The sequence below is a fragment of the Leguminivora glycinivorella genome, chromosome 24 (assembly GCF_023078275.1).
Source record: "Leguminivora glycinivorella isolate SPB_JAAS2020 chromosome 24, LegGlyc_1.1, whole genome shotgun sequence".
Classification (NCBI taxonomy): Eukaryota; Metazoa; Arthropoda; class Insecta; order Lepidoptera; family Tortricidae; genus Leguminivora; species Leguminivora glycinivorella.
The window spans coordinates 11,687,940-11,710,862 of record NC_062994.1 but is presented as its reverse complement, the minus strand read 5'-3'; the positions used below and the strand labels follow the sequence as shown (position 1 = coordinate 11,710,862).

Sequence of the window (22,923 nt, the reverse complement as noted above, 5' to 3'; positions counted from 1 at the left end):
TGGTTCTAGTGACCGGGCAGCAAATTCGAGCCCAATTTAAGACCACATTCTCTTCCCTAGCTTCTACCCGGCTTCCGCCTGCTGTGATCTTGCAGCTCTCCTGACACAGTTCTTGGCAGTAGCTCAGGCAATCACTGCCTTCCACATGTAGCCTAGAGTTCAATAGGCTTGCTGTAATTCGGGCTTTTACAGTAATATAATACATTATAGTGGATTACTGATACAACTAAATATATACCTACAGTAAAAATATTTTTTTGTCACGCGTTAACGGATTATCGATTAACTTTAACTTACGTTAAATTTGTTGAAATGTATCGCATTAACGATTAACGAAGTTAACTTTTTTAGTAACGGATTAACGATTATCGAAGTTAAATATTTGATTAACGGTGCCCGGCTATGCACATACCTATTGAAGAGATAAGATTACCTTTTTCCTCTTGTGGCAATCATCCGGTTATTGCGTTGTTTTAGTTACTAACTGTAATACTTTAAATTGCTTTTGAAATCAATTTGGAGTTTTTTTACCATTCATTTAAAATACACCATTTACGCTAGTTTATTCCAACTACAAAAATATACTATTTTTATTTTATCTCAAAACACAAATCACAGCAATAACAGTTGACAACGTCTAATGGCCGCTGTACACATATGGCCAACGGTTCCACCAACCCCCTTGGCCAAGCGTGTAGAGGGCTACTTGGCCGTAAGTTGGCAGTTGGCGCTTGCGCTGGCCGGCCAACCGATTGGTGTCGGTTTTTTGTCCACACGTCAAAGGATCTTGGCGCCAATGGCCAACTGCGTTTACACGTTGGCGCTTCATTCAGTTTGTCGTCAACCGTCAGAAAGGACAGTAGTGAAATATTTACGAAAATAATAAGTTTATCTATGCCAATAATAGTGTTGATTTTAGGAAATAAAATAACCTTGCAAATTTTTAATGTATTGCCTAAAAAAGATAAATGTGCTTATCAGAATATTCAAAAAATTGTTAATATTTCAAATAATTTAATTTTACTACGGGGTTATTATTTTTTAATCAAATTTTGCTGACAACGTAAATGTTCTAGAATTAAATAGCCTTTTCCATTCCACGTCCATCTTTCATGAAGAGCCAATGCCAAGTGATTGGTTCACCAATGTGTAAACAGCGACTCTTATCTTGGCCAAGGGGTTCCACCAAGGGTTGGCGGAACCGTTGGCCACATGTGTACAGCGGCCATAACAGATTTTTTTTCTGTTATGACAGCTCATTCTCATTCATTTCATTTCAAGCAATATTTTTTAGCCGCATTACCTGGCCGCTACATATTAAGGTGGATGATACACTGGCTCCGGTTGTGCGATGCGAATCGGAGCCAGTGTGACATCCACCTAATCAACTACTTGTTGCACGATTAGAGTGAGATGGAGCAATAGGTAGAGAAGGACAAACATGTAATGCCTCACTCTATCGCTCTATCTCACTCTAATCGAGCAACCGATCGCCATGTGTGTAGAGATCTTGAGGATTGTGATCGTTTCGGTTTCCTTCGCCTAAGTTTTGCACGGAGCGAATGTAACTATTTATTTGCGATGGTACCGGTTCATCACTACTTTTGTGAAGTATAAAATTAATAGCTGTAACAAACTGTCAGATTTGGTTCGAGTCGGACAGCGGATTTAATTCGGTCCGAACCATATCCGGCCGTCTGTAGAGCACGCGGACCAAATCCGACCGGTCCGGCCCGAACCAAATCTAACCGTCTGTTACAGCTATTAGAGAAATTTATAAATCTGGCAAGCAATTTGACAATGACAACTTCATAGACTACTTAAAATAGCTGTAACAGACGTGTGCGTTCCGATTTAGTATTATTTCTTATTTCTTTAACGAAATAATTACTAATTTTCACATTATTTTGCCATTCCTTATTTCTTTAACGGAATAATTACTAATTTTCACATTATTTTGCCAAGATAAATTAATAAAATCACAATGCGTTTGGAACGCATCCGTCATTAATGTAAGTTTGGAACGCACCTGTCATTAACGTCACGTCATTGTCAAGTTGTCAGGTAGGAACAATTTGTATGGGAAAAAAGAATCACTGTTTTCTAATTATCATCACAATATTTACATGTTTTTACACTGCCTAAACCTTCTGCGGTCTAATACAAACATTTCAATACCAAAATTACGTAAATCGGTCCAGCCGTTCTCGAGTTTATAGGTAACTAACAAACGCATTTCATTTTTATATATATAGATAGATATAAATACTTATATACATAGAAAACATCCATGACTCAGGAACAAATATCTGTGTTCATCACACAAATAAATGCCCTTACCGGGATATGAACCCGGGACCGCGGCGCAGCAGGCAGGGTCACTACCGACTGCGCCAGACCGGTCGTCAAAACATACATGTAATCACGCCTGTATCCCATAAAGGGGTAGGAACTTAGGAAGAGCACATGAATTACTAAGTTTCAGTGCCACTCTTGGCAAAAAGGGGTTGAAAGACATCCAAATTGTGACATTGCAGTGACAGGTTGCCAGCCTCTCGCCTACGCCGCAATTGAACCCATATCCCACAGTCGACTTCTACGACACCTACGGGAAGAAAGGGGTTGGTGAAAGTAAGCAGGTACTAAGTACTAAAATTAAAATTTTGAGAAAACCCCCACCGCGACATAGTAGACCGATTTTCATGAAACATGGCTAAGAACACTCCCGACTAACTCAGCTTTCAGACAAAAATAAAAATCTAAATCGGTTCATCCGTTTTGGAGCTACGATGCCACAGACAGACACACACACACACACAGACAGACAGACGGACAGACAGACAGACACGTCAAACTTATAACACCCCGTCGTTTTTGCGTCGGGGGTTAAAAACTTCACACCACAGCCACATGACATAACCGGGACCACGGTCATTATTATAATCAAAGACATATGTAGCTTCGTATAGAAAAAGGTACGGTGGCCTAGATGGCGTTACACCTTTGGGGAACGCTCGGCTAGATGGCGCTAATATTAATAGGCATATAATTAACCGGGCAACTAAAATATTAAACGGGAAGTTATGTCGGGCATACAATAATATACGAGTAATTTGGCTGTGTTTTAACACTGTGGCGACAAAAAAAATATATGAGCCTCAAATATTAAGCATCATTATTATTGAAAAAACGGCAGCAAGTTTCAAGCGACAAAAATATTGCCGAGGAACATTAAACAATAATTTGGCGACTAAAATAATAATTGGCACCTAGTATTGTAAAGCGTAAGATTTTTTATATTTGTAGTCATATAGATGTTAGCACCTAAATAATTATACTTAGCTCATCGTTTAAAGTAGTATTTAAATTGCGGAGGCAACTAAAAAAATTATTGTGAAGTAGGTTTTTTTTAAAACACATATAAAATCGTTTCTTTATGGAAACGATGCGATGGTCTCATCGGAAGATCAGCGCTGGAAGTCACCAGCAACACGCTGAGGTGAGGCCATTTCGTGGCACTTCATTCCTTTCTGTCTTGTTGTTATTATGTGTATTTTGTCTGTGCCTGTGTTCACGAATAAATGTTTATTCTATTCAAACATCGTATTTGCGACCCATAAACCACGGGTAGTATTTAAATATCTCACATATATTTTCGAGCGAGTTGCAAGCGAGGGAACGCGTACCAAATCATTTTATAATAAGTACACAGCAAAAAGGAGTGTATAAGCTTCTAATGGGTCGGTAACGCGCATGTGACACCCCTTGAGTTGCAGGCGTCCATAGGTTATGGAGACCGCTTTCCATCAGACCGATCATATGCTTGTTTGCCACCGACGTGGTATTCAAAAAAAATGCCATGATAATCGTATTGTATAATATTACAAGAGCAGAATTATTTTCTGCTAGCAAAAAGTGGGTTAGGGTTAGGTTATTTTTTTAGTAGAATATAAGTCCTACCAAATTTGCTAAGTATGGCATAATTCTTAGGTACTTTGTATGAACAAAACAACGATAGCAAAAAGGAAATGAAATACAGTCCCAGAGGCATGCATCCCCAACACACATGACTCGCTATCAAAACAGAAATAGGAAGAAGATGGACAACTTTTTACCGCCTAAATATTATGCAAACAAAAATCTACGGAAGTACTCTTAATTTAGAAGATTATTTTGCTCATGAACATTATGCCAGCATAAGATTCGATATTATAAAATCTGCGGAACGATTTATGCCAAAGCATATTCTGAGTAAGGTTTTCCTGCCAACCAGCACCCCCAAACACCCAATTTCTTACCCATAAGTATAATATTTTGTCGACCGTTATATTTTATAAGAATCCTTTTTTTTATTAAAATGACAGCTCAGGTTATGAGTGCCGATGTATAAATTTTAAATGTACTTTTTATATTAATTTGCTATATAAATATTTTAAAAGAACTGTATATTTTATATTAATAGGCAGCCGTTTTCCTATTAAACTGTATCTCTTAAATTGTTTCCAATATAATAATTCAGTTGCCAAATAAATAGTTGGTACTCGCGTCTGAATAAACCGTAGCCGTAATAACATTAAAATGCTACCTCATGTTGAAATATTTTGAGGCCCCATTTTAGTCGCCAAACTATTATTTTTGATACCCATTTCTATGGTTATTTAGTCGCCCGGTTAAATACGTGCCATATTAATATTTGACATTTTAACACATATCAAGCTAACAATATGGGCCATATTGTCAAAACGGAGGTTCAAAAGTTTTAAGCTTGTGTCGAGAGATGGCAGTCTATGCACTGTGATTACATATTTTACTTTGACAGTAACTCTCTATAACACTCCATCCTCTTTGTTATTATTAACCCGTTCGACGAAATTAGTAATTTCAATCTGTAGAAGTTAACGATGTTCATAACTATTCCAAATTTCAAAGCAATAGCAAAATTAGTTCTCGAGATATTTAGTAATGTGACAGACAGACAGACAGACTGACTGACTGACTTTTTTAATATTTTTAAAGTTTGATGAAAAATTGTGTGTATCTCGGAGCGTAAGAATATTGCGAACTCGAGTCTTGAAATCGCTTCTGCAAGCCTTCGCGATTAAATCTACCCTCATTAGTAATATTTTATCCGCTCTACGTAGCACAATTTACTTTTCCCCTCACTAGCTCGGAAACACGTGTTTTGTCCTTTAATACCAAGCGGGTAAAAACGCATTTTATCCACTAGTGGGTAAAGTAATTTGACCTTGAATAAAGTCAAAATAACTGCTTTAAAATTGATAAAAGTAGGTGAATCTAGTAATAAAGATGATTTACCACCTGTGGAACTACTGGAAGAAGTGATAATACGCATTTTTTGCGTTGTAGTTTCCTCGCTATAGTGAGGGGAAAAGTTTTGTGTTACACTCGGGTGCAAATGTATTTTACTTCTCGTGTGTTAAAAAACTCGCAAGTTCAGAATCCTTTCACTTGCTCGTTTTTCAATTCCACACTCGGCGTTAAAATACAACTTGTATAACAAATAACTATTTTTTTTACTAAGAATTAAAAAACCGGCCAAGAGCGTGTCGGGCCACGCTCAGTGTAGGGTTCCGTAGCTTTTCGCATTTTTCTCAAAAAGTACTGAACCTATCTAGTTCAAAATAATTTTCCTAGAAAGTCTTTATAAAGTTCTACTTTTGTGATTTTTTTCACATTTTTTAAACATATGGTTCAAAAGTTAGAGGGGGGGGGACGCACTTTTTTTTCCTTTAGGAGCGATTATTTCCAAAAATATTAATATTATCAAAAAACAATCTTAATAAACCCTTATTCATTTTTAAATATCTATCCAACAATATATCACACGTTGGGGTTGGAATGAAAAAAAAATATCATTCCCCACTTTACATGTAGGGAGGGTACCCTAATAAAACAATTTTTTCCACTTTTTATTTTTGCACTTTGTTGGCGTGATTGATATACATATTGGTACCAAATTTCAGCTTTCTAGTGCTTACGGTTACTGAGATTATCCGCGGACGGACGGACGGACGGACGGACGGACAGACGGACACACAGACATGGCGAAACTATAAGGGTTCCTTAGTTGACTACGGAACCCTAAAAATGCAACGATACTGCCTCGGGTGAGAATGAACTCGGAATCCAAAGACCGTGAGTTCAAGAGCTCAATAAAATCTTTGTTCCAGAAACTTCGGTCTACTATCATTCGGCGAAGAAGCAGAAGAAGACGAGGGGGAAGCCATGGAGTACAGAGGGAAGCCCAAGTCCACCCACGACCTTCTAGAAGATCCTAAACTCAGCAAGATGACTGCCGCTGGTAAATATTAATACATACATACATTACATACATATGTAAACTGGACTAATCAGTATGGGGTTCTTCAAAAAAGGAGTGTACAAGTTTCTAATGGATCAGCAACGCGCATGTGACACCCCTTGAGTTGCAGGCGTTCATAGGTTACGGTGACCGCTTTCCATCAGGCGGACCGTATACCTGTTTGCCACCGACGTGGTATAAAAAAAAATAAGGCCTATTTACTTACCCTTTGGATAAGATGACAGATGGCAATCGCTTTCGTATAAAACTAGTGCTAATGCCAAACCTTGGGATTGGTTGTCAAAGCGGACCCCGGACTCAAGAACTTCTGTGTCTTAAGTGTTGTCCCGATATTTTTGCTACGCTTTGGCAAATAATCGTAATCTCAGGATTTGTCGTAAGCACTAGTTTTTAGACCACAAAGGGAAGGTTATATCCACTTAGGAACTTCTAGAAGATCCTAATCTTAACAAGGTGCTTTCTTCTGGTAAGTAAGAAACAATTCCAAATCCTTATATACTTTCTCAATAAAACTTTCGTTAGCGCGATGTAGAAATCGTCGCTCGCGGTACAGCGCCATCTCATGCTTTGTATCAAAGACCTATCAGACTCTATCTGGCGTCAGTCAGGGATCGATTCTTGGGCCATTGCTTTTTGGAATTATGGTCAACGATTTACCATCTGTTCTTAGGTCTGCGAGAAGTTTGCTTTACGCTGACGACCTCAAAATTATTTACGGCGTGCAAAACATCTCTGACTGTTTATCTCTCCAGGATGACGTAGACCGAGTTCACTTATGGAGTGTAAAAAATAGGCTGACTTTTAATTCATCAAAATGTGCAGTCCTTACATTTAGCCGAGCTCGTAATCCCCTTGTCTGTGAATATTTTCTGGATTCTGAGACTATTACTCGTGTCAATTCCATACGAGATTTAGGCCTAATCTTAGACTCCAGCCTCAACTTTCATGATCACATTACCTCATTGGTGCGCGACTGTTATAAGAGGTTGGGGTTTATTATTAGGAATTCTAGGGATTTTAATGACCCCGATACATTAAAGATCCTTTACAATTCACTAGTGAGAAGCAAAGTCGAGTCGGCCTTCGTCGTTTGGAACCCTTACGAAGCATCTTACGTCTTACTTCTAGAGAGAGTGCAAAAAGTGTTCTTACGATCCCTTTATAAAAAAATGTATGGGTACTACCCGTTTTTATATCCCACCAAATTCTTGCTGGGTGTGCTGGGCTCTCTCTCTCTGGAGGTAAGACGTAATCATGCACTTCTCACTACTGCCTGTAGCGTCCTGCGTGGGGAGTCGGACTGCCCCGAACTGGTGGAGCAAATGGTGCGTCTGTACGTCCCCTCAAAGACCAGAATTGATTTCAGACCTCGGGACCGTTGCCTACTGGCAGTCCCGGCTTCACGTACTGTAGCGCGCAGGAATTCCCCTCTGGTGCGTTCCTTGGTCCTCCTGAATGCGTTCCTCGCATCAGCCCCTCAGTGCGACTTATTTGCAAGCAGACAGGTTGTTGTGCGTGATGAGTGTCTGAAGTTCTGTGAGAGGATTGATGCAAGGCCTACTACAGTTAAAATGTAGGTAAGATAAATTGTGTTTAGATATCTTTTGTTGTTATTTACTGTTGCTGTGTTGTATGTTTTATTCTATGTAGTTAGCAGTGATTTAGTTTCGACTGTTATGCTGTTAACATGTTTTGTAAATAAATAAAATAAATAAAAATAAAATAAAAATCTCACGTGATATTTAGTAAAAGTGTGTACAATGCTTTTCTTGATTTTGTGGCTTTTCTAGCCTGAATTTTCTCTTGATCCCATACAAGCTTTTGATCGTGGATAGAAATGGAATCGATTGATATAAGGAAAATGTAACAAAAATGTCCTTTTTTTTCTCGCATCCCGATTTTTATTTTTTTAATATATACCCCCAATCTACATTAATTCGAAATCGAAGGAAGGTCTTCACAGAGAGATTTCCCCTACTATAATTGAATGATTATTTCAGTAAATTAATTACATTTCTGACATTTTTTTACAGAATTAGAACTAGAAGAACGAAATCAAAGCGAAAAACCTCCAACTCAAGAGGAACTAAACGAAAAAGAAGAGGAAACAGCAGCCGCAGTCTCGAGTATAAGACATAAACTTAAGAGGAAAAGTCCAGAGAGAAAGAGTGAAAGCCCAGAAGGAAAAAGAAGGAAGAGTCAGAGTGATGAAGAAGAGTATTATATTGGGATGGACAGAGATAAGGAGAGGAGGAAGGAAAGGTAAGTTTAATCATAAAGGAATAAGTAAGTAAGTTTTAGTAGGAGGTAGGGCATAGCGAATGAAATTCCGCTTTGTGTGGTAGGGCACAGCACAGCGGATATCGTCTCGCTCGAATCTAGATCAGAGCCCGACTGGGGTAGTACCTCCGCCTTACAGGAGACCGCAGCCAAATAGCACTAGACCCTACTCATAGTGTTGTGTTCCTGCCGGTGAGTAAGGCTGCCAGAGCTCAACGAGGGTGAGGTGCTGATGACGGGAGGACTCACGGAACTAACTTGTTCCGTCTATTGTCCTTTGAGTCGTCGGCAACCCGAACCCTCCTTGGAACTTGTACACTCCTTTTTGCTATGTACTTAACACAGCAAAAGGGAGTGTACAAGTTTCTAATGGGGTGGCAACGCACATGTGACACTGTTTGAGTTGCAGGCGTCCATAGGTTACGGTGACCGCTTTACATCAGGCGGGCCGTATACTTGTTTGCCACCGACGTAGTATAAAAAAAAAGTTAGGGAAGAGTTGTAATTCCATACATCATTAAATTTTATGCGAGTTATTTGTATAGGCATAGTTAAGTGACATCTAGCGACAATCACGCGTCAAATAGCGTGAATTATTCATATTTGACAACCGGTCTGGCTCAGATGGTAGTGACCCTGCCTGCTAAGCCGCGGTCCTGGGTTCGAATCCCGGTAAGGGCATTTATTTGTGTGATGAGCACAGATATTTGTTCCTGAGTCATGGATGTTTTCTATGTATTATAAGTATGTATTTATCTATTTAAGTATGTATATCATCGCTTAGCACCCATCGTACAAGCTTTGTTTAGTTTGGGGCTAAGTTGATCTGTGTAAGGTGTCCCCAATATTTATTTTATTTATTTTTTATTTATTATTATATTCATATTAATTTGTTAATAATATAATTCATACTAGCTTTTGCCCGCGGCTTCGCTCGCGTTAGAAAGAGACAAAAAGTAGCCTATGTCACTCTCCATCCCTTCAATTATCTCCACTTAAAAAATTACGACAATTCGTCGCTCCGTTTTGCCGTGAAGGACGGACAAACAAACAGACACACACTTTCCCATTTATAATATTATTGTCCTGGATTTGTAAAGTCACATTTTTGACACATTTGTTTTGAAGTATGTTGCGATGTGGCTAACAAGTATCGTTTGCCAAATCTAACGATTAATTTTGAATTGGTTGAATCGATTAGGCCCTATGTGCAAGGAGGCGCTTAAACAAATATAGGATTTCTATCAACTTACTGAAATGTCATTTGAATCGAAATGACAGACTGCCACAGCACTAGTGTAAAAATAAAAATGAATGATAAATGTCATAATAAGTAAATCCTGCGTGATAAATTAATATCGTAAAATACTCACTAACGAAGATCCGCAAAAATGTAACATGTGCTAGATTATGTTTAAAGTAAGCGAAATATTGTTTTTAAGCACTTGATTTTTTTAAATATTATTACAGGATTTTATTTAAAATCTCATTATAGGTTGCGCTAGTTTACGTATTGTGGACGCTGTCATGTGTCAAAAAGAGGTTCTTACAAATCTGGGACATTATTTTTTATTTTTTTTTATTTTATTGATTAGGGAAACAAACAGCATACATAATTTCTTATAGTTTACAACGATATGTTAACACATTAGCCAAAACAGTTTCCACTGAAAGTTAGTACATACAATTTTGCTCTGAGAGACAAACATGCGATTAGGTATCTTTAAGTTTACATTACATAAATGTAACATAAGGATGTAAAAAAAAAGTAGAAAAGAAATAGTACTAAACAATGAAATTAAACAATGAATTACAAACCAGTATAAGTAGTTTGTGCGCTATAACTGCTAATTCTAAAATAACTTACACTAGTTTGACATTAACCAAATGAAGGATCCTATCTATTTATTGTATACATTTAAAGGAGATGTAATGTAATCATTTAGCTGATGCTTTTTGCTTATTAGTATGGATTACATATGTCATTCCTTATTCAGTAGTATTATAATTATGTTTATAGTTAGTCCATATTTAGTATACTATGCATAGGTAGTATAGTACAATATATTATCCAACAATTTAGAATATAAACACCAAACATTGTTTGTTACAGAGACAGAATAAGAAACGAAATAAAGCAACTCAAAAAAGAGATGAACGCGCCCAAAGAAGACAAACAGGAGGAAAAAGAAGTAGAGAAAGAAGATAAAAAGAAAATTAAAGAAGACAACGAGATGTACAAGGATTATGTGGAAGAACAGGAGAAATATAAGAAGATGAAGGAGAAATTACCGAAGAAAGGGGCTGCCAGGTAAATAGTTAACTTACTTCCTCCTTGCGTTATCCCGGCATTTGCCACGGTTCATGGAAGCATGAGGTCCGCTTGACAACTAATCCCAAGATTTGGCGTAAGCATTAGTTTTACGAAAGCGACTGCCATCTGACCTTCCAACCCGAAGGGTAACTAGGCCTTATTGGGATTAGTCAGGTTTCCTCGCGATGTTTTCCTTCACCGAAAAGCGACTGGCAAATATGAAATGACATTTCGCACATGATTTCCGAAAAACTCATTGGTATGAGCCGGGGTTTGAACCCGCGACCTCCGGATCGAAAGTCGCACGCTCACAGAACTATATTTAGATAGAAGAAACAAGTTCATCTATTTGTATAGGGGCCGAGCGTGTCAAATTTTGTACTGAAGTTGATTCTTGCCTGTAATTTTAAATATGTCTCAGGCTCTTGATTGTTCATAATTTTTGTGTTGTTGCAATTGAATATCACGTAACGAGGCATTTTTTATGTTTTGGTTGACTTCAACTTACAAAAATTGACGCCCGAAAGCTGCAAGCTGCGAGTAAAGACGGACAACTCAGTGGATTTCACTGAGTTCATTTGACACGCTAAGTAGATACGTTTGTTGATCTATGGTATATATGACATCTGTGCGCACGCTCTTACCGCTCCACCAGACGATGTCACAAAGTATAGTTATTCGTTTTACAAGGGGGTAGAGTTGATGTTTAACCCCTCCTTCTAATATTGATACCCGAGCAAGTGAAAGATTCCAATACTGAACCACGAGCGTACCGAGTGGTTCGAAAAATGGAATCTTGAACGTAACGAGGGTTTCAAGGCACGAAGGTGATGTCTCTATACTGATGATATAACGATTCGGATTCACAGTCGTTTTCGTGAATATACACTGTGTTGTTTTTGTTTTCCGTTAAATTCGACACGTCGTTAGGTCCATTACCAGGAATCACCTTGTATACCGCTTTTTGATAATTAGAAAAAACAGAAATTCCATCGTTTTCATACATAATAAATTAATTAATCGGTCTGAGAGACCCTTAAGAACAACATTCAAGTTAGTGTCAAGTAATTGACGTCACATGTCACAATAAATAATACTAAGAAGTTATAAATGGCGTACTACACTAATTGAGCCATTTATTAATTTTTCGAATAACAGTAAGAGTTAAAACACAAGTTTCTTAGAGACATTTCTTGTAATTCATCTAAAGTACCTTCCCTTAAAGTTAACGGAATTCAATAAAATACGGTGTATGTATGTTCGGTTTAAATTTGTGTGTGTCCGTGAAAGTATCAAGAAGAATGAAGCAACATCGTCTTTTCAGAAGCCGTCGTACAAAAGTATCAAGAAAACCGTTCAAAAAAAAACCGTGGGTGAAGAATTTATACGAAAATCGAGATTATCCTGACAACTATACGGATTCCAAATTTCTTGAAGAACTAAGGAAAAATGTACATGTAGAAAAAGTGACTATAAAGGAAGCTATAGAAGGTTCTTTTAGAGTTGTATTAAGACTGTCTATATGCGTGCTTTACTCCGTTTTATTTACCTATATGTATAACAACTGGACGCATACATACACAGTTATATATTTAGCTATAACTTTTACTATATGTAGTTATATCTTATATCTATTCATTGAAGGTAGCGAGTTACTTAGTAATCTTAAAACTGTCTTAGTATACTTAGTTATAGGATATTTAGTGTCACCTATATTACATACTTTGACAGATACTGTCAGTACAGACACAATATACGCTTGGGCTGTAATCATGATGCTAGTTCATATGATATTTTTTGACTACGAAGTACCTATAGCACTAGTGTCAAAGTCTCTATCTATAAATGCCGCCATTTTTGGTTCTGTATGTTTAGCTTCAAGACTATCGACGCCGTTTGACGCGTTCGTTCTTTTGACAGTATCTGTCATTTTCTTCGTTTTAAGTCCGCAACTTTTTAAAGTGTTACTTAGAACTAAATTGTTCTTACCTTTATGTGTTTTCACAGTGTTTTTAACTGTTTTTAGTTTGTATTTAGTTTCAGTGACTCTGTTGTATTATTATGTGATATTGTTATGTATTTTGACAGTGTATTGTCCTGTGATGTTTGTTAAATGGCAGAAGCATAAGGATAATATTTATGGTCCCTGGGATGAGGCTGTCATTAATGATTCTGATGATTTAGATGAGTGTTTGAATGAGTTTCGATAAAAATAATATTTATTTATAGTCTAAAAGTGTATGAAAAAAAAAGTGTGTCTTTCTTCCCTTGGGTGTCGTAGAAGGCGACTATGGGATATGGGTTAAATTGTGGCGTAGGCGAGAGGCTGGCAACCTGTCACTGCAATGTCACAATTTCGTTTTCTTTCAACCCCTTATTTGCCAAGAGTGGCACTGAAGTTTTAGTAGTTTCATGTGTTCTGCCTACCCCTTTATGGGATACAGGCGTGATTGTATGTATGTGTATGTATGTATGTAAAAGTGTATGAAAATATCAAAGTGCCTAATTACATATTATGCACTCAATATTATTTTTAGTTACATAGCTAGTTTTAAAACCATTATTAGTAAATGTATTAAATTAATTAATAATCTTTTATGAAATCTTAATAAAATGCACTAAACATATTTAATATTTTTTTTATTCACTACCTATAATAGCTGCAAGAGCTAATTGCATTTGGTATTTTTTATCATTTGCATTTGAATAAGTACTAGTTTAAGCCCACCTCTTGGGCCTCGTACTGGGGATCTCAGGTGTTGTTCACAATACAAACTCAATGGTCTTCTCACAGGTTTTTATTATAAAAACGAAAAGGGTTTGCAACAAATCTTCCTCGCTTGCGATAATTATGACAGAGAGAGAAAAAGAACTTAACCACAGATATGTCTTTCCCGTCAAAATGGCGGCTTTACACGAACTATCATTATTAAGTTGGTATGCTTGATCAATCATACAATTTTATAGCCAATGAGATTATGATTAAGGTGTTACAATATCAAACCCAGGTTCTATACAGAATAAAGACGGAACAGAGAAATACAGAAAATATAAAAGCTAACACTAGTAATCCTACCACGACGCTAGGTGTGTGCTTTATATGCTGCATAGCATTGCACCAATGCTCCTAATCATCAAAATTAATCTATAGAAATTATCTGTGCATGACGTCATTCGACTCGAAAACAACATTTTCTGACATTTAAGTACTCGAAACCGACGAGCGTGTATAAGAAACGTTATGAAAGTGTGTGAAGCGAAAGTGGTTTGTCAGGATCGTAGTAAATGGAAATCCGTGATCTCTGCCTACCCCTCTGGGAAACAGGCGTGATTGTATGTATGTATGTATGTTAAGTATGAGGCATACATGTTATGCCAGTGATTGCTTCGACATGAGGTTAGGTTTGTATTCTATGACGTCACTACATCGCTGAGAGCGTTTTCGGTGACCAAAATAAATAAAATATGACACACATTTTTAATCGAAAATACGTAGTCATGATACACTTTTAATACCCAAAATCTATAAAATATTGGTTTCTTATGTCAAAAAGAAATAAAGCTGAATGTATTTTCGATTAAAAATGTGTGTAATATTTATTTTAACTTTGGCCACCGAAAACGCTGTCAGACGTGTAGTGACGTCATAGAACCTAACATAACTACATGTCGAGTCAATCACTGATACGATGAACTGTATGCCTCATAACTTAAATGTCAGAAAATTTTGTGCTCAAATCGATTTACGTCATGCGCAGACAATCTATAGATTAACATGGCTAATGATGTTTTTGGCTAATTAAGTTAAAGTAAACTTTATAAATGTTTTTTTGTGGTTTTCAAGTCGTAATAAAATATGCTTATGAACGGACAAAAGGGGGCAAAATAGAAATACCAAAATCTGTCAGGTGGTCAAAGACATGCACTAACCTTCTCTCCGGGAGTCAGGAACTGCAGGCAGGATTGGCTGGGGTCCACAATTCACCACGGAAGCACAACCGTTTTCGCACATGTCTTATAACAGTCTGTCATAGGTGTCAACAACTAATTAGAGGGCCGCGCGGGTGGAGCGAGGCGCGAGGGGAGGGGAAACCTATCTTTTAAATATATATGGTTAGGTAGGTAGAATTATAGGTGGAATTTCGAACAGTAGTATTTTTTTTCGGTTAATTGGACCGTAATAAATAATATAAAATAGACTTTCAAAAAGGATCAAGTAGCCTATTCCTATATGTACCATTCTCGGAATTAGTATATGTTGAAGACAACCGGAGATTTGTTAGTTTGTAAATCTTATAAACTAGAATCAAGATACTCAGAATGATCAGGACTAAGTCTAACTTTAGCCAGGCTGCTCGTATACCACGAAGGCAAGGACGTCCTCGAAACGTCGGAGGTCAGTTTAAAAACTTAAGCGATTAAGTCCACCACCACCACTAGTGGTGCTCATCTTATTTCGATTTTTAATTTATATATAGTAGTGTGACTACTTAAAAAACACAAATCAAAATATTTGTTAAAAATAATTTGATTTGTTCCCATAGTTGCGTATAGATGGCAGCACCAGTCTCTCTAGCTATATCGTAAACCTGTAAAGGTTTCGTATAAGAGCTTGCCCTTAGAGTTGGTCAAAGACGCCTAGTCTTACAAAGATGACATATAGAAGAGAAATTCCGACGGCTTCCGCTGTGGCGAGGTGGCCTAGGGGTTCATGGCGTTAGCCCGGATTGCTAAAGACGCCGGTTCGAATCCGGCCTTCACCACTAGTGGTGCTCGTCGTTTTTTCTTCAATATTATGATATCTTATTTTGACGATTAAGTCCAGTTTACAATTTTAATGAAATAAAACCGGCCAAGAGCGTGTCGGGCCACGCTCAGTGTAGGGTTCCGTAGTTTTCCGTATTTTTCTCAAAAACTACTGAACCTAGTTCAAAATAATTTTCCTAGAAAGTCTTTATAAAGTTCTACTCTTGCGATTTTTTTCATATTTTTTAAACATATGGTTCAAAAGTTAGAGGGGGGGGGGACTCACTTTTTTTTCCTTTAGGAGCGATTATTTCCTAAAATATTAATATTATCAAAAAACGATCTTAGTAAACCCTTATTCATTTTTAAATACCTATCCAACAATATACCACACGTTGGGGAAAAAAAAATCAGCCCCCACTTTACATGTAGGGGGGGTACCCTAATAAAACATTTTTATTTCCATTTTTTATTTTTGCACTTTGTTGGCGTGATTGATATACATATTGGTACTAAATTTCAGCTTTCTAGTGCTTACGGTTACTGAGATTATCCGCGGACGGACGGACGGACGGACGGACGGACGGACGGACGGACGGACGGACAGACAGACATGGCGAAACTATAAGGGTTCCTAGTTGACTACGGAACCCTAAAAATCGTGTTACGTGTATTATTTTCTTAAGTTTCATGTTATCAAGTAGGTACATTGTTACAGAGAAAGCTTCACGTTAGAGCTACTCGCTAAGTTCAAGAACAAACTGCACGCTATAAAAGAAAAGGCTTCCACTTCGGAGGCCGAGCCGACGGCGAGTACGGAAGGAGCCGAGGATGACAACCTTAATAGTGACGACTGGTAAGTTATTTCGAAAATCCATACTAATATTATCAGGGAGCGTACTTTTCGTGCCGATGACATCAATTTGACGTCACACTCCATATAGGGTGATCACAAATTGTTTTATTGTAAATAGTTAATCATTAGTCATTAATCATTTTAAGTTATGAATTTCTTTGCATGGTAATGAATGCAAGAAGGATGGTGTGCCTTACGTTAGAGAGGAATTATCTTTTCTACGTATTTATTGTAATGTGTTGTTAACAATACTATTTAATTAAATGTATGTATAAAAACAAATCAAATAATTTTATTCACGTTTCACATTTCGAGTAGGTATTATTTATGCCACATGTAAATGGACTACTGTATTTGAAGTAATTTGTACACGATTAAAATGATTGACGACTAATGATTAATAATCTAAATATATAAAAGAAGAAGCTGACTGACTGACATATCAACGCACAGCCGAAACCGCTGGTCCTAGAGATTTCAAATTTGGCACGTAGGTTCCTTATGTAGTGTAGAGGAGCACTAAGAAAGGATTTTCCAAAATTCACCTCCTAAGGGGGTCAAATGGGGGTTCAAAGTTTGTATGGGGAAACAAGATTAGTTTGACTATTTTATTCGAAACTTCACAGGAAGATTCCTTAAGACATATGACTGAATACGTGTTTCAGGTTTTTTGAAAATTTAACCCCTAAAAGGGTGAAAAGGGGGTGATAAAGTCAAAAAATCAATATGGGTATCGTTTTTATGGTTTATCGGGTCGCTGATCACGATAAATACAACGTTTTTAAAATCTAACGAGGCGGAAGTGAAATACCTTCTCCCCTGTTGTGGTGCAATGGGGTTTAAATATCAAAAATATATATAAAAGAAGATATTGACTGACTGACTGACATATCAACGCACAGCCGAAACCGCTGGTCCTAGAGATTTCAAATTTGGCACGTAGGTTCCTTATGTAGTGTAGAGGAGCACTAAGAAAGGATTTTCCAAAATTCACCTCCTAAGGGGTCAAATGGGCGTTCAAAGTTTGTATGGGGAAACAAGATTAGTTTGACTATTTTATTCGAAACTTCACAGGAAGATTCCTTAAGACATATTACTGAATACGTGTTTCAGGTTTTTTGAAAATTTAACCCCTAAAAGGGTGAAAAGGGGGTGATAAAGTCAAAAAATTAATATGGGTATCGTTTTTATGGTTTATCGGGTCGCTGATCACGATAAATACAACGTTTTTAAAATCTAACGAGGCGGAAGTGAAATACCTTCTCCCCTGTTGTGGTGCAATGGGGTTTAAATATCAAAAATATATATAAAAGAAGATATTGACTGACTGACTGACATATAAACGCACAGCCGAAACCGCTGGTCCTAGAGATGTCAAATTTGGCACGTAGGTTCCTTATATAGTGTAGAGGAGCACTAAGAAAGGATTTTTTTTAAATTCGCCTCCTAAGGGCCTCAAATGGGGGTTCAAAGTTTGTATGGGGAAACAAGATTAGTTTGACTATTTTATACTAAACTTCACAGGAGGATTCCTAAAGACATATGACTAAATACATGTTTCAGGTTTTTTGAAAATTTGACCCCTAAAGGGGTGCAAGGGGGGTAAAGCCAAAAACACAATATGGGTATCGTTTTTATGGTTTATCGGGTCGCTGAGCACGATAAATACAACGATTTTAAAATCTAATGAGGTGGAAAAGAAATTTTACCCCCTGTTGTAGTGCAATAGGGTTAAAATATCCAACATAGCCATAAGAGGAGCACTAAGAAAGGATTTTTCAAAGTTCACCTCCTAGCATGATAATTTGACAGGGACAGGGACAGGGACAGGGACAGGGACAGGGACAGGGACAGAGACAGGGACAGGGACAGGGACAGGGACAACTTCACAGGAGGATTCCTAAAGACATATGACTAAATACATGTTTCAGGTTTTTTGAAAATTTGACCCCTAAAGGAGGTAAAGTCAAAAACACAATATGGGTATCGTTTTTATGGTTTATCGGGTCGCTGATCACGATAAATACAACGATTTTAAAATCTAATGAGGTGGAAAAGATATTTTCTCCCCTGTTGTTGTGCAATGGGGTTAAAATATTCAAAATAGCCATAAGTGTAGGTTTAGTTTTTATCTATACTTCTGGTTCACGATTTCAAATTGACACGGAAGTTCCTTATAGGAAGGATTTTTCAAAGTTCACCTCCTAGCATGATAATTTGACAGGGGCAAGGACAGGGACAGGGACAGGGACGGGGACGGGGACGGGGATAGGGATAGGGATAGGGATAGGAATCGGGATAAAAATAGGGGACGGGGACGGGGATAGGGATAGGGGAGGGACAGGGACGGGACGGGGATGGGGACGGGGACAAGGATACAGATAGGGACGGGGATAAGAATAGGGATTGGGGTCGGAAATTATTCCGGTCGGCAATCGCTATCTAGGCAGTGTAAAATGCAGGTGGCTCAGCGGGAAGGGATTAGTAGGCATCAGCGAGTATCCTGCATCCGTGATAACTATTATATTCAATGTGCTGTAAGAAGATCGTTGTTTGCTTGCCTTTTATATGTTTACATTCAGATTCAGATTCAGATTCAGATTCAGATGATTTATTTGCCATTACAAGTATAAATACATGCAAATATAGTTACAAATCATACTCTAAGTACTTACATGCTAGGATTACTTATTCTATGCTGATGTACAAGATCATGAAGTTGTCCATTAAAATAATGAAATTATTACATATAATGTCATGTTACAAGTTACAACTAAATAATTACAGAAAAAAAAAAAGTCAATAAAGATTAATTAAGAGCATTAGCAAAATATTCATTAATTGAGTAGTATGGCCTATTAGTAAAATAATCCTTTAATTTTCTATTAAATATTCTGAAATTTGTGCAGTCTTTGATGTCATTACTTAGTTTATTAAAAATTTTGATTGTCATGTTATTAAAACTGCGATCAAAGTGGACAAAGCTAGATTTGGTTCGGGCTAGTCTATTGTTGTTCCTCAAGTTGAAATTATGACTTTCACCTGAAGTGGGATATTTATTTCTATTTAAATATACATATATACATATGCGATACAAGTACATTGAGGTGATCGTCATGATTTTAAGATCTTTGAACATATCTCTATGAGTAATTGGTATGCTTGTTGATCTAGTAATTAGTCTTAACGCCTTTTTTTGTAAGAGTAATACCGAATTTATATTAGTGCCGTTGCCCCATACTTCGACACAGTACCTAATAATACTTTCAAAATATGAGAAGTACACAGTTTTCAAAATTTTGGTGTCTGCAATTTTGGAAATACTTTTCAACGAGTAACACGCACTAGCCAACCTTTTGCATACCGTCTCTAACTGGTTATGCCACCTTAAGTATGGATCTAAATCTACTCCCAAAAATCGAATACAGTCAGATTTTTCTATAGGTAGATTACAGCTTAGATCAGTACTCCTAGAGCTCCGGCGAAAGATAGTGTAAAAACTTTTTCCACAATTTATTTTTAATCCGTTGCTTGTAAACCAACTTTCGAGTTCCTTCCAACATCTTTCAATTTGCGTACAAAACTCGTGAGTGGTTTTCGCATTTAGTATAATGCTAGTATCATCGGCGTATAAGTAAGGTGAGCCGTGAGTAAGATTCGCTGGCAAGTCGTTTATAAATATAAGAAATAATAGGGGCCCAAGTACTGAGCCCTGTGGCACCCCATACTTAATTATACCTTCATCAGATCTATACTTAATGCCGATATCTCCATACGAAATTTCAACATACTGTGTACGATCAGACAGATAAGACTCAAAGAGACTAAGGGCTGTTCCACGAACTCCGTAATACTCCAGCTTGCTAAGAAGTATTCTGTGATTGACGCAGTCGAAAGCTTTTGTCAGATCACAGAACACTCCACCACAGTGCTGTCCTGAGTTCAGGCTGGACATCACCTCAGTAACTAAGTTTATGACAGCATCAGTAGTGTTCTTCCCTTTCCTGAAGCCGTACTGACATGAAGTAAACAGGTTGTATTTCTCGAAATGCTTCTCCAGTCTTGTAGCTATACACTTCTCAAATATTTTTGATACTACTGATAAAAGAGATATAGGTCTGTAGTTGTTCAGATCAGAACGGCTTCCTTTTTTGCAATAAGTATAAGCAAAATGGAAAAAATTGTAAGCGATAATGCAAGGAAGTACTTTTTACCCTACCGACCATAGCGTCGAGATACTGGCTATGTGGGTTGTATGAAGTTTCCCCAGTATAAATATTTATATAGGTAAAATACATACATATTCGTACCTACTACCTACGCTGTGGTCGCTGTGTAACAATTCTACAATCATTGCAAGAATTTCTTTTAAAACAATAGTAATATGTGTAAGGTACAGTCAGCCAAAAAGCAGTGTAAGGTTCTTGGCTGACCGTACAGCAAATAGATCAGTTACAATGGCCCCCCAGTCGAGAATTGCCCCGCTTTACCTTAATCGAAATAATCGCGGACAGATGTACCTACAAAGAAACCTACGGATCCAAATGAAAATCTTATTTTTTTGTAAACGTTTCAATAAGAATACTTTTATTACGCGGGCGAAGCCGCGGGTAAAAGCTAGTTTACAATAAAACTATTTGGGATCACCCTATACGGAGCGTGACGTCAGATTAATGTCATCGGCATGAAAAGTACGCTCCCTGAATATTATAAATGGGAAAGTGTGTGTGTTTGTTTTTTTGTCCGTCTTTAACGGCAAAACGGAGCGACGAATTGACGTGATTTTTTAAGCGGAGATAGTTGAAGGGATGGAGAGTGACATACGCTACTTTTTGTCTCTTTCTAACGCGAGCGAAGCCGCGGGAAAAAGCTAGTAAAATATATTTTCATCACACTCCCACAGTAAATGTGAAATTTCACGCAGGCGAAACGGGAGTTATAGAAAAATCGTTATCTAAGGGAGTTATGAAATTTCTAGCGTATTTAACTTTTATTTATATTTTGTCATATCGCAAGTGCGATGAAAAACATTGTGGAGAGTAATTCGGGGAGTAAGGATATTGAAAATTCTGCTTCGACTTTCAATATATAGGTACTCATTCTGATATTCTAGTTTACTGTACCTACACAATAAGTATACTATTACTTACCTGCTACTTTATTTTCGTCACACCTCGGACACTGGCGATCAAATATATGAAAGAGGCGCGTTCCTAGCACACAGTCTAAGCTCGTGTAGGTGAACGCGTACCATGCTCGTATGAGTGAGATATGACAGGTCGACTGTTCGCGTTTTTGACAGGCAGTAACTATGAGGTAACCGAGAGGGGGTGGGCGGCACTTTCAGCGGGGAGCGGGAGTGGCCATAATGTACGATAGTACTCTTTATTATACTTTATTACTATAGGTAATTAGGTACCTCTACTTACCTGCTGTTTTTATACTTTTTCAGGCTCGGTCACAAACTTCGGTTCGAAGAAAAAGGGCCCCTTCTAGCGAAAGATGCATCCACGAAAGGAGACGACTGGTTCGACATATACGACCCGAGGAACCCGCTCAATAAGAGGAAGAGAGAGAACACTGATAAAAAGAGCAAGAAATAGTGTTAATTTAACGTTTTTGGGACCCCTTGGTGACTTCTTCCTAGAAAATTTCAAAGTCAAAGTATGTTTAAATTAGACATAGATCAAGCAAACGTATCTACTTAGCGTGTCAAATGAACTCAGTGAAATCCACTGAGTTGTCCGTCTTTACTCGCAGCTTGCAGCTTTCGGGCGTCAATTTTTGTAAGTTGAAGTCAACCAAAACATAAAAAATGCCTCGTTACGTGATATTCAATTGCAACAACACAAAAATTATGAACAATCAAGAGCCTGAGACATATTTAAAATTACAGGCAAGAATCAACTTCAGTACAAAATTTGACACGCTCGGCCACTATACAAATATATGAATTTGTTTCTTCTATCTAAATTAAGTTCTGTGGTTTAAATAGACTTTGAAGTTGTGTTGTGTTAAGTAAGAAATACCTAGTGTAACTTTAGGAAAAATACAATATTTTATAAATAATCGTTTATAGTTTTATTTTAATTAATTCCTTTCTTTATAAATGCCGGCCAAATGCGTGTCGGACCACGCATAATAAAGGGTTTTTGCAGTACCAAGAGCTATACAAGCAAAAAAGACACAAGCGTTAAATCCATACTTATATTAATATTATAAATGGGAAAGTGTGTGTGTCTGTTTGTTTATCCGTCTTTAACACAAAACGGAGCGACGAATTGACGTGATTTTCTAAGTGCAGATAATTGAACGGATGGAGAGTGACTTAAGCTTCTTTTTGTCCCTTAGTAAGCCCCCACTTCTCTACAATATGGGGGGGTG

The 22,923-nt window shown here is 37.5% G+C and overlaps 1 protein-coding gene across 3 annotated transcripts in view; it reads left to right on the top strand.

Moving 5' to 3' along the window:
* LOC125238784 (spliceosome-associated protein CWC27 homolog) overlaps positions 1-22,608 on the top strand; it is a 28,095-nt gene extending 5,487 nt beyond the window's left edge. Inside the window, exons 6-11 of one of the 3 annotated variants that reach the window (XR_007178471.1) lie at positions 6,192-6,322; positions 8,377-8,605; positions 10,737-10,934; positions 16,402-16,539; positions 21,992-22,207; positions 22,525-22,608. Coding sequence is in view for 2 of the 3 variants with exons in the window: in XM_048146220.1 (XP_048002177.1) it covers positions 6,192-6,322; positions 8,377-8,605; positions 10,737-10,934; positions 12,262-13,147 (1,444 nt within the window). In the remaining variant the exon portion in view is untranslated. Of the gene's footprint in view, positions 1-6,191; positions 6,323-8,376; positions 8,606-10,736; positions 10,935-12,261; positions 13,227-16,401; positions 16,540-21,991; positions 22,341-22,524 lie in introns of those variants that run through there. The other 2 variants (XM_048146221.1, XM_048146220.1) reach the window with 2 other exon arrangements.
* Positions 22,609-22,923: the final 315 nt, after the last annotated feature.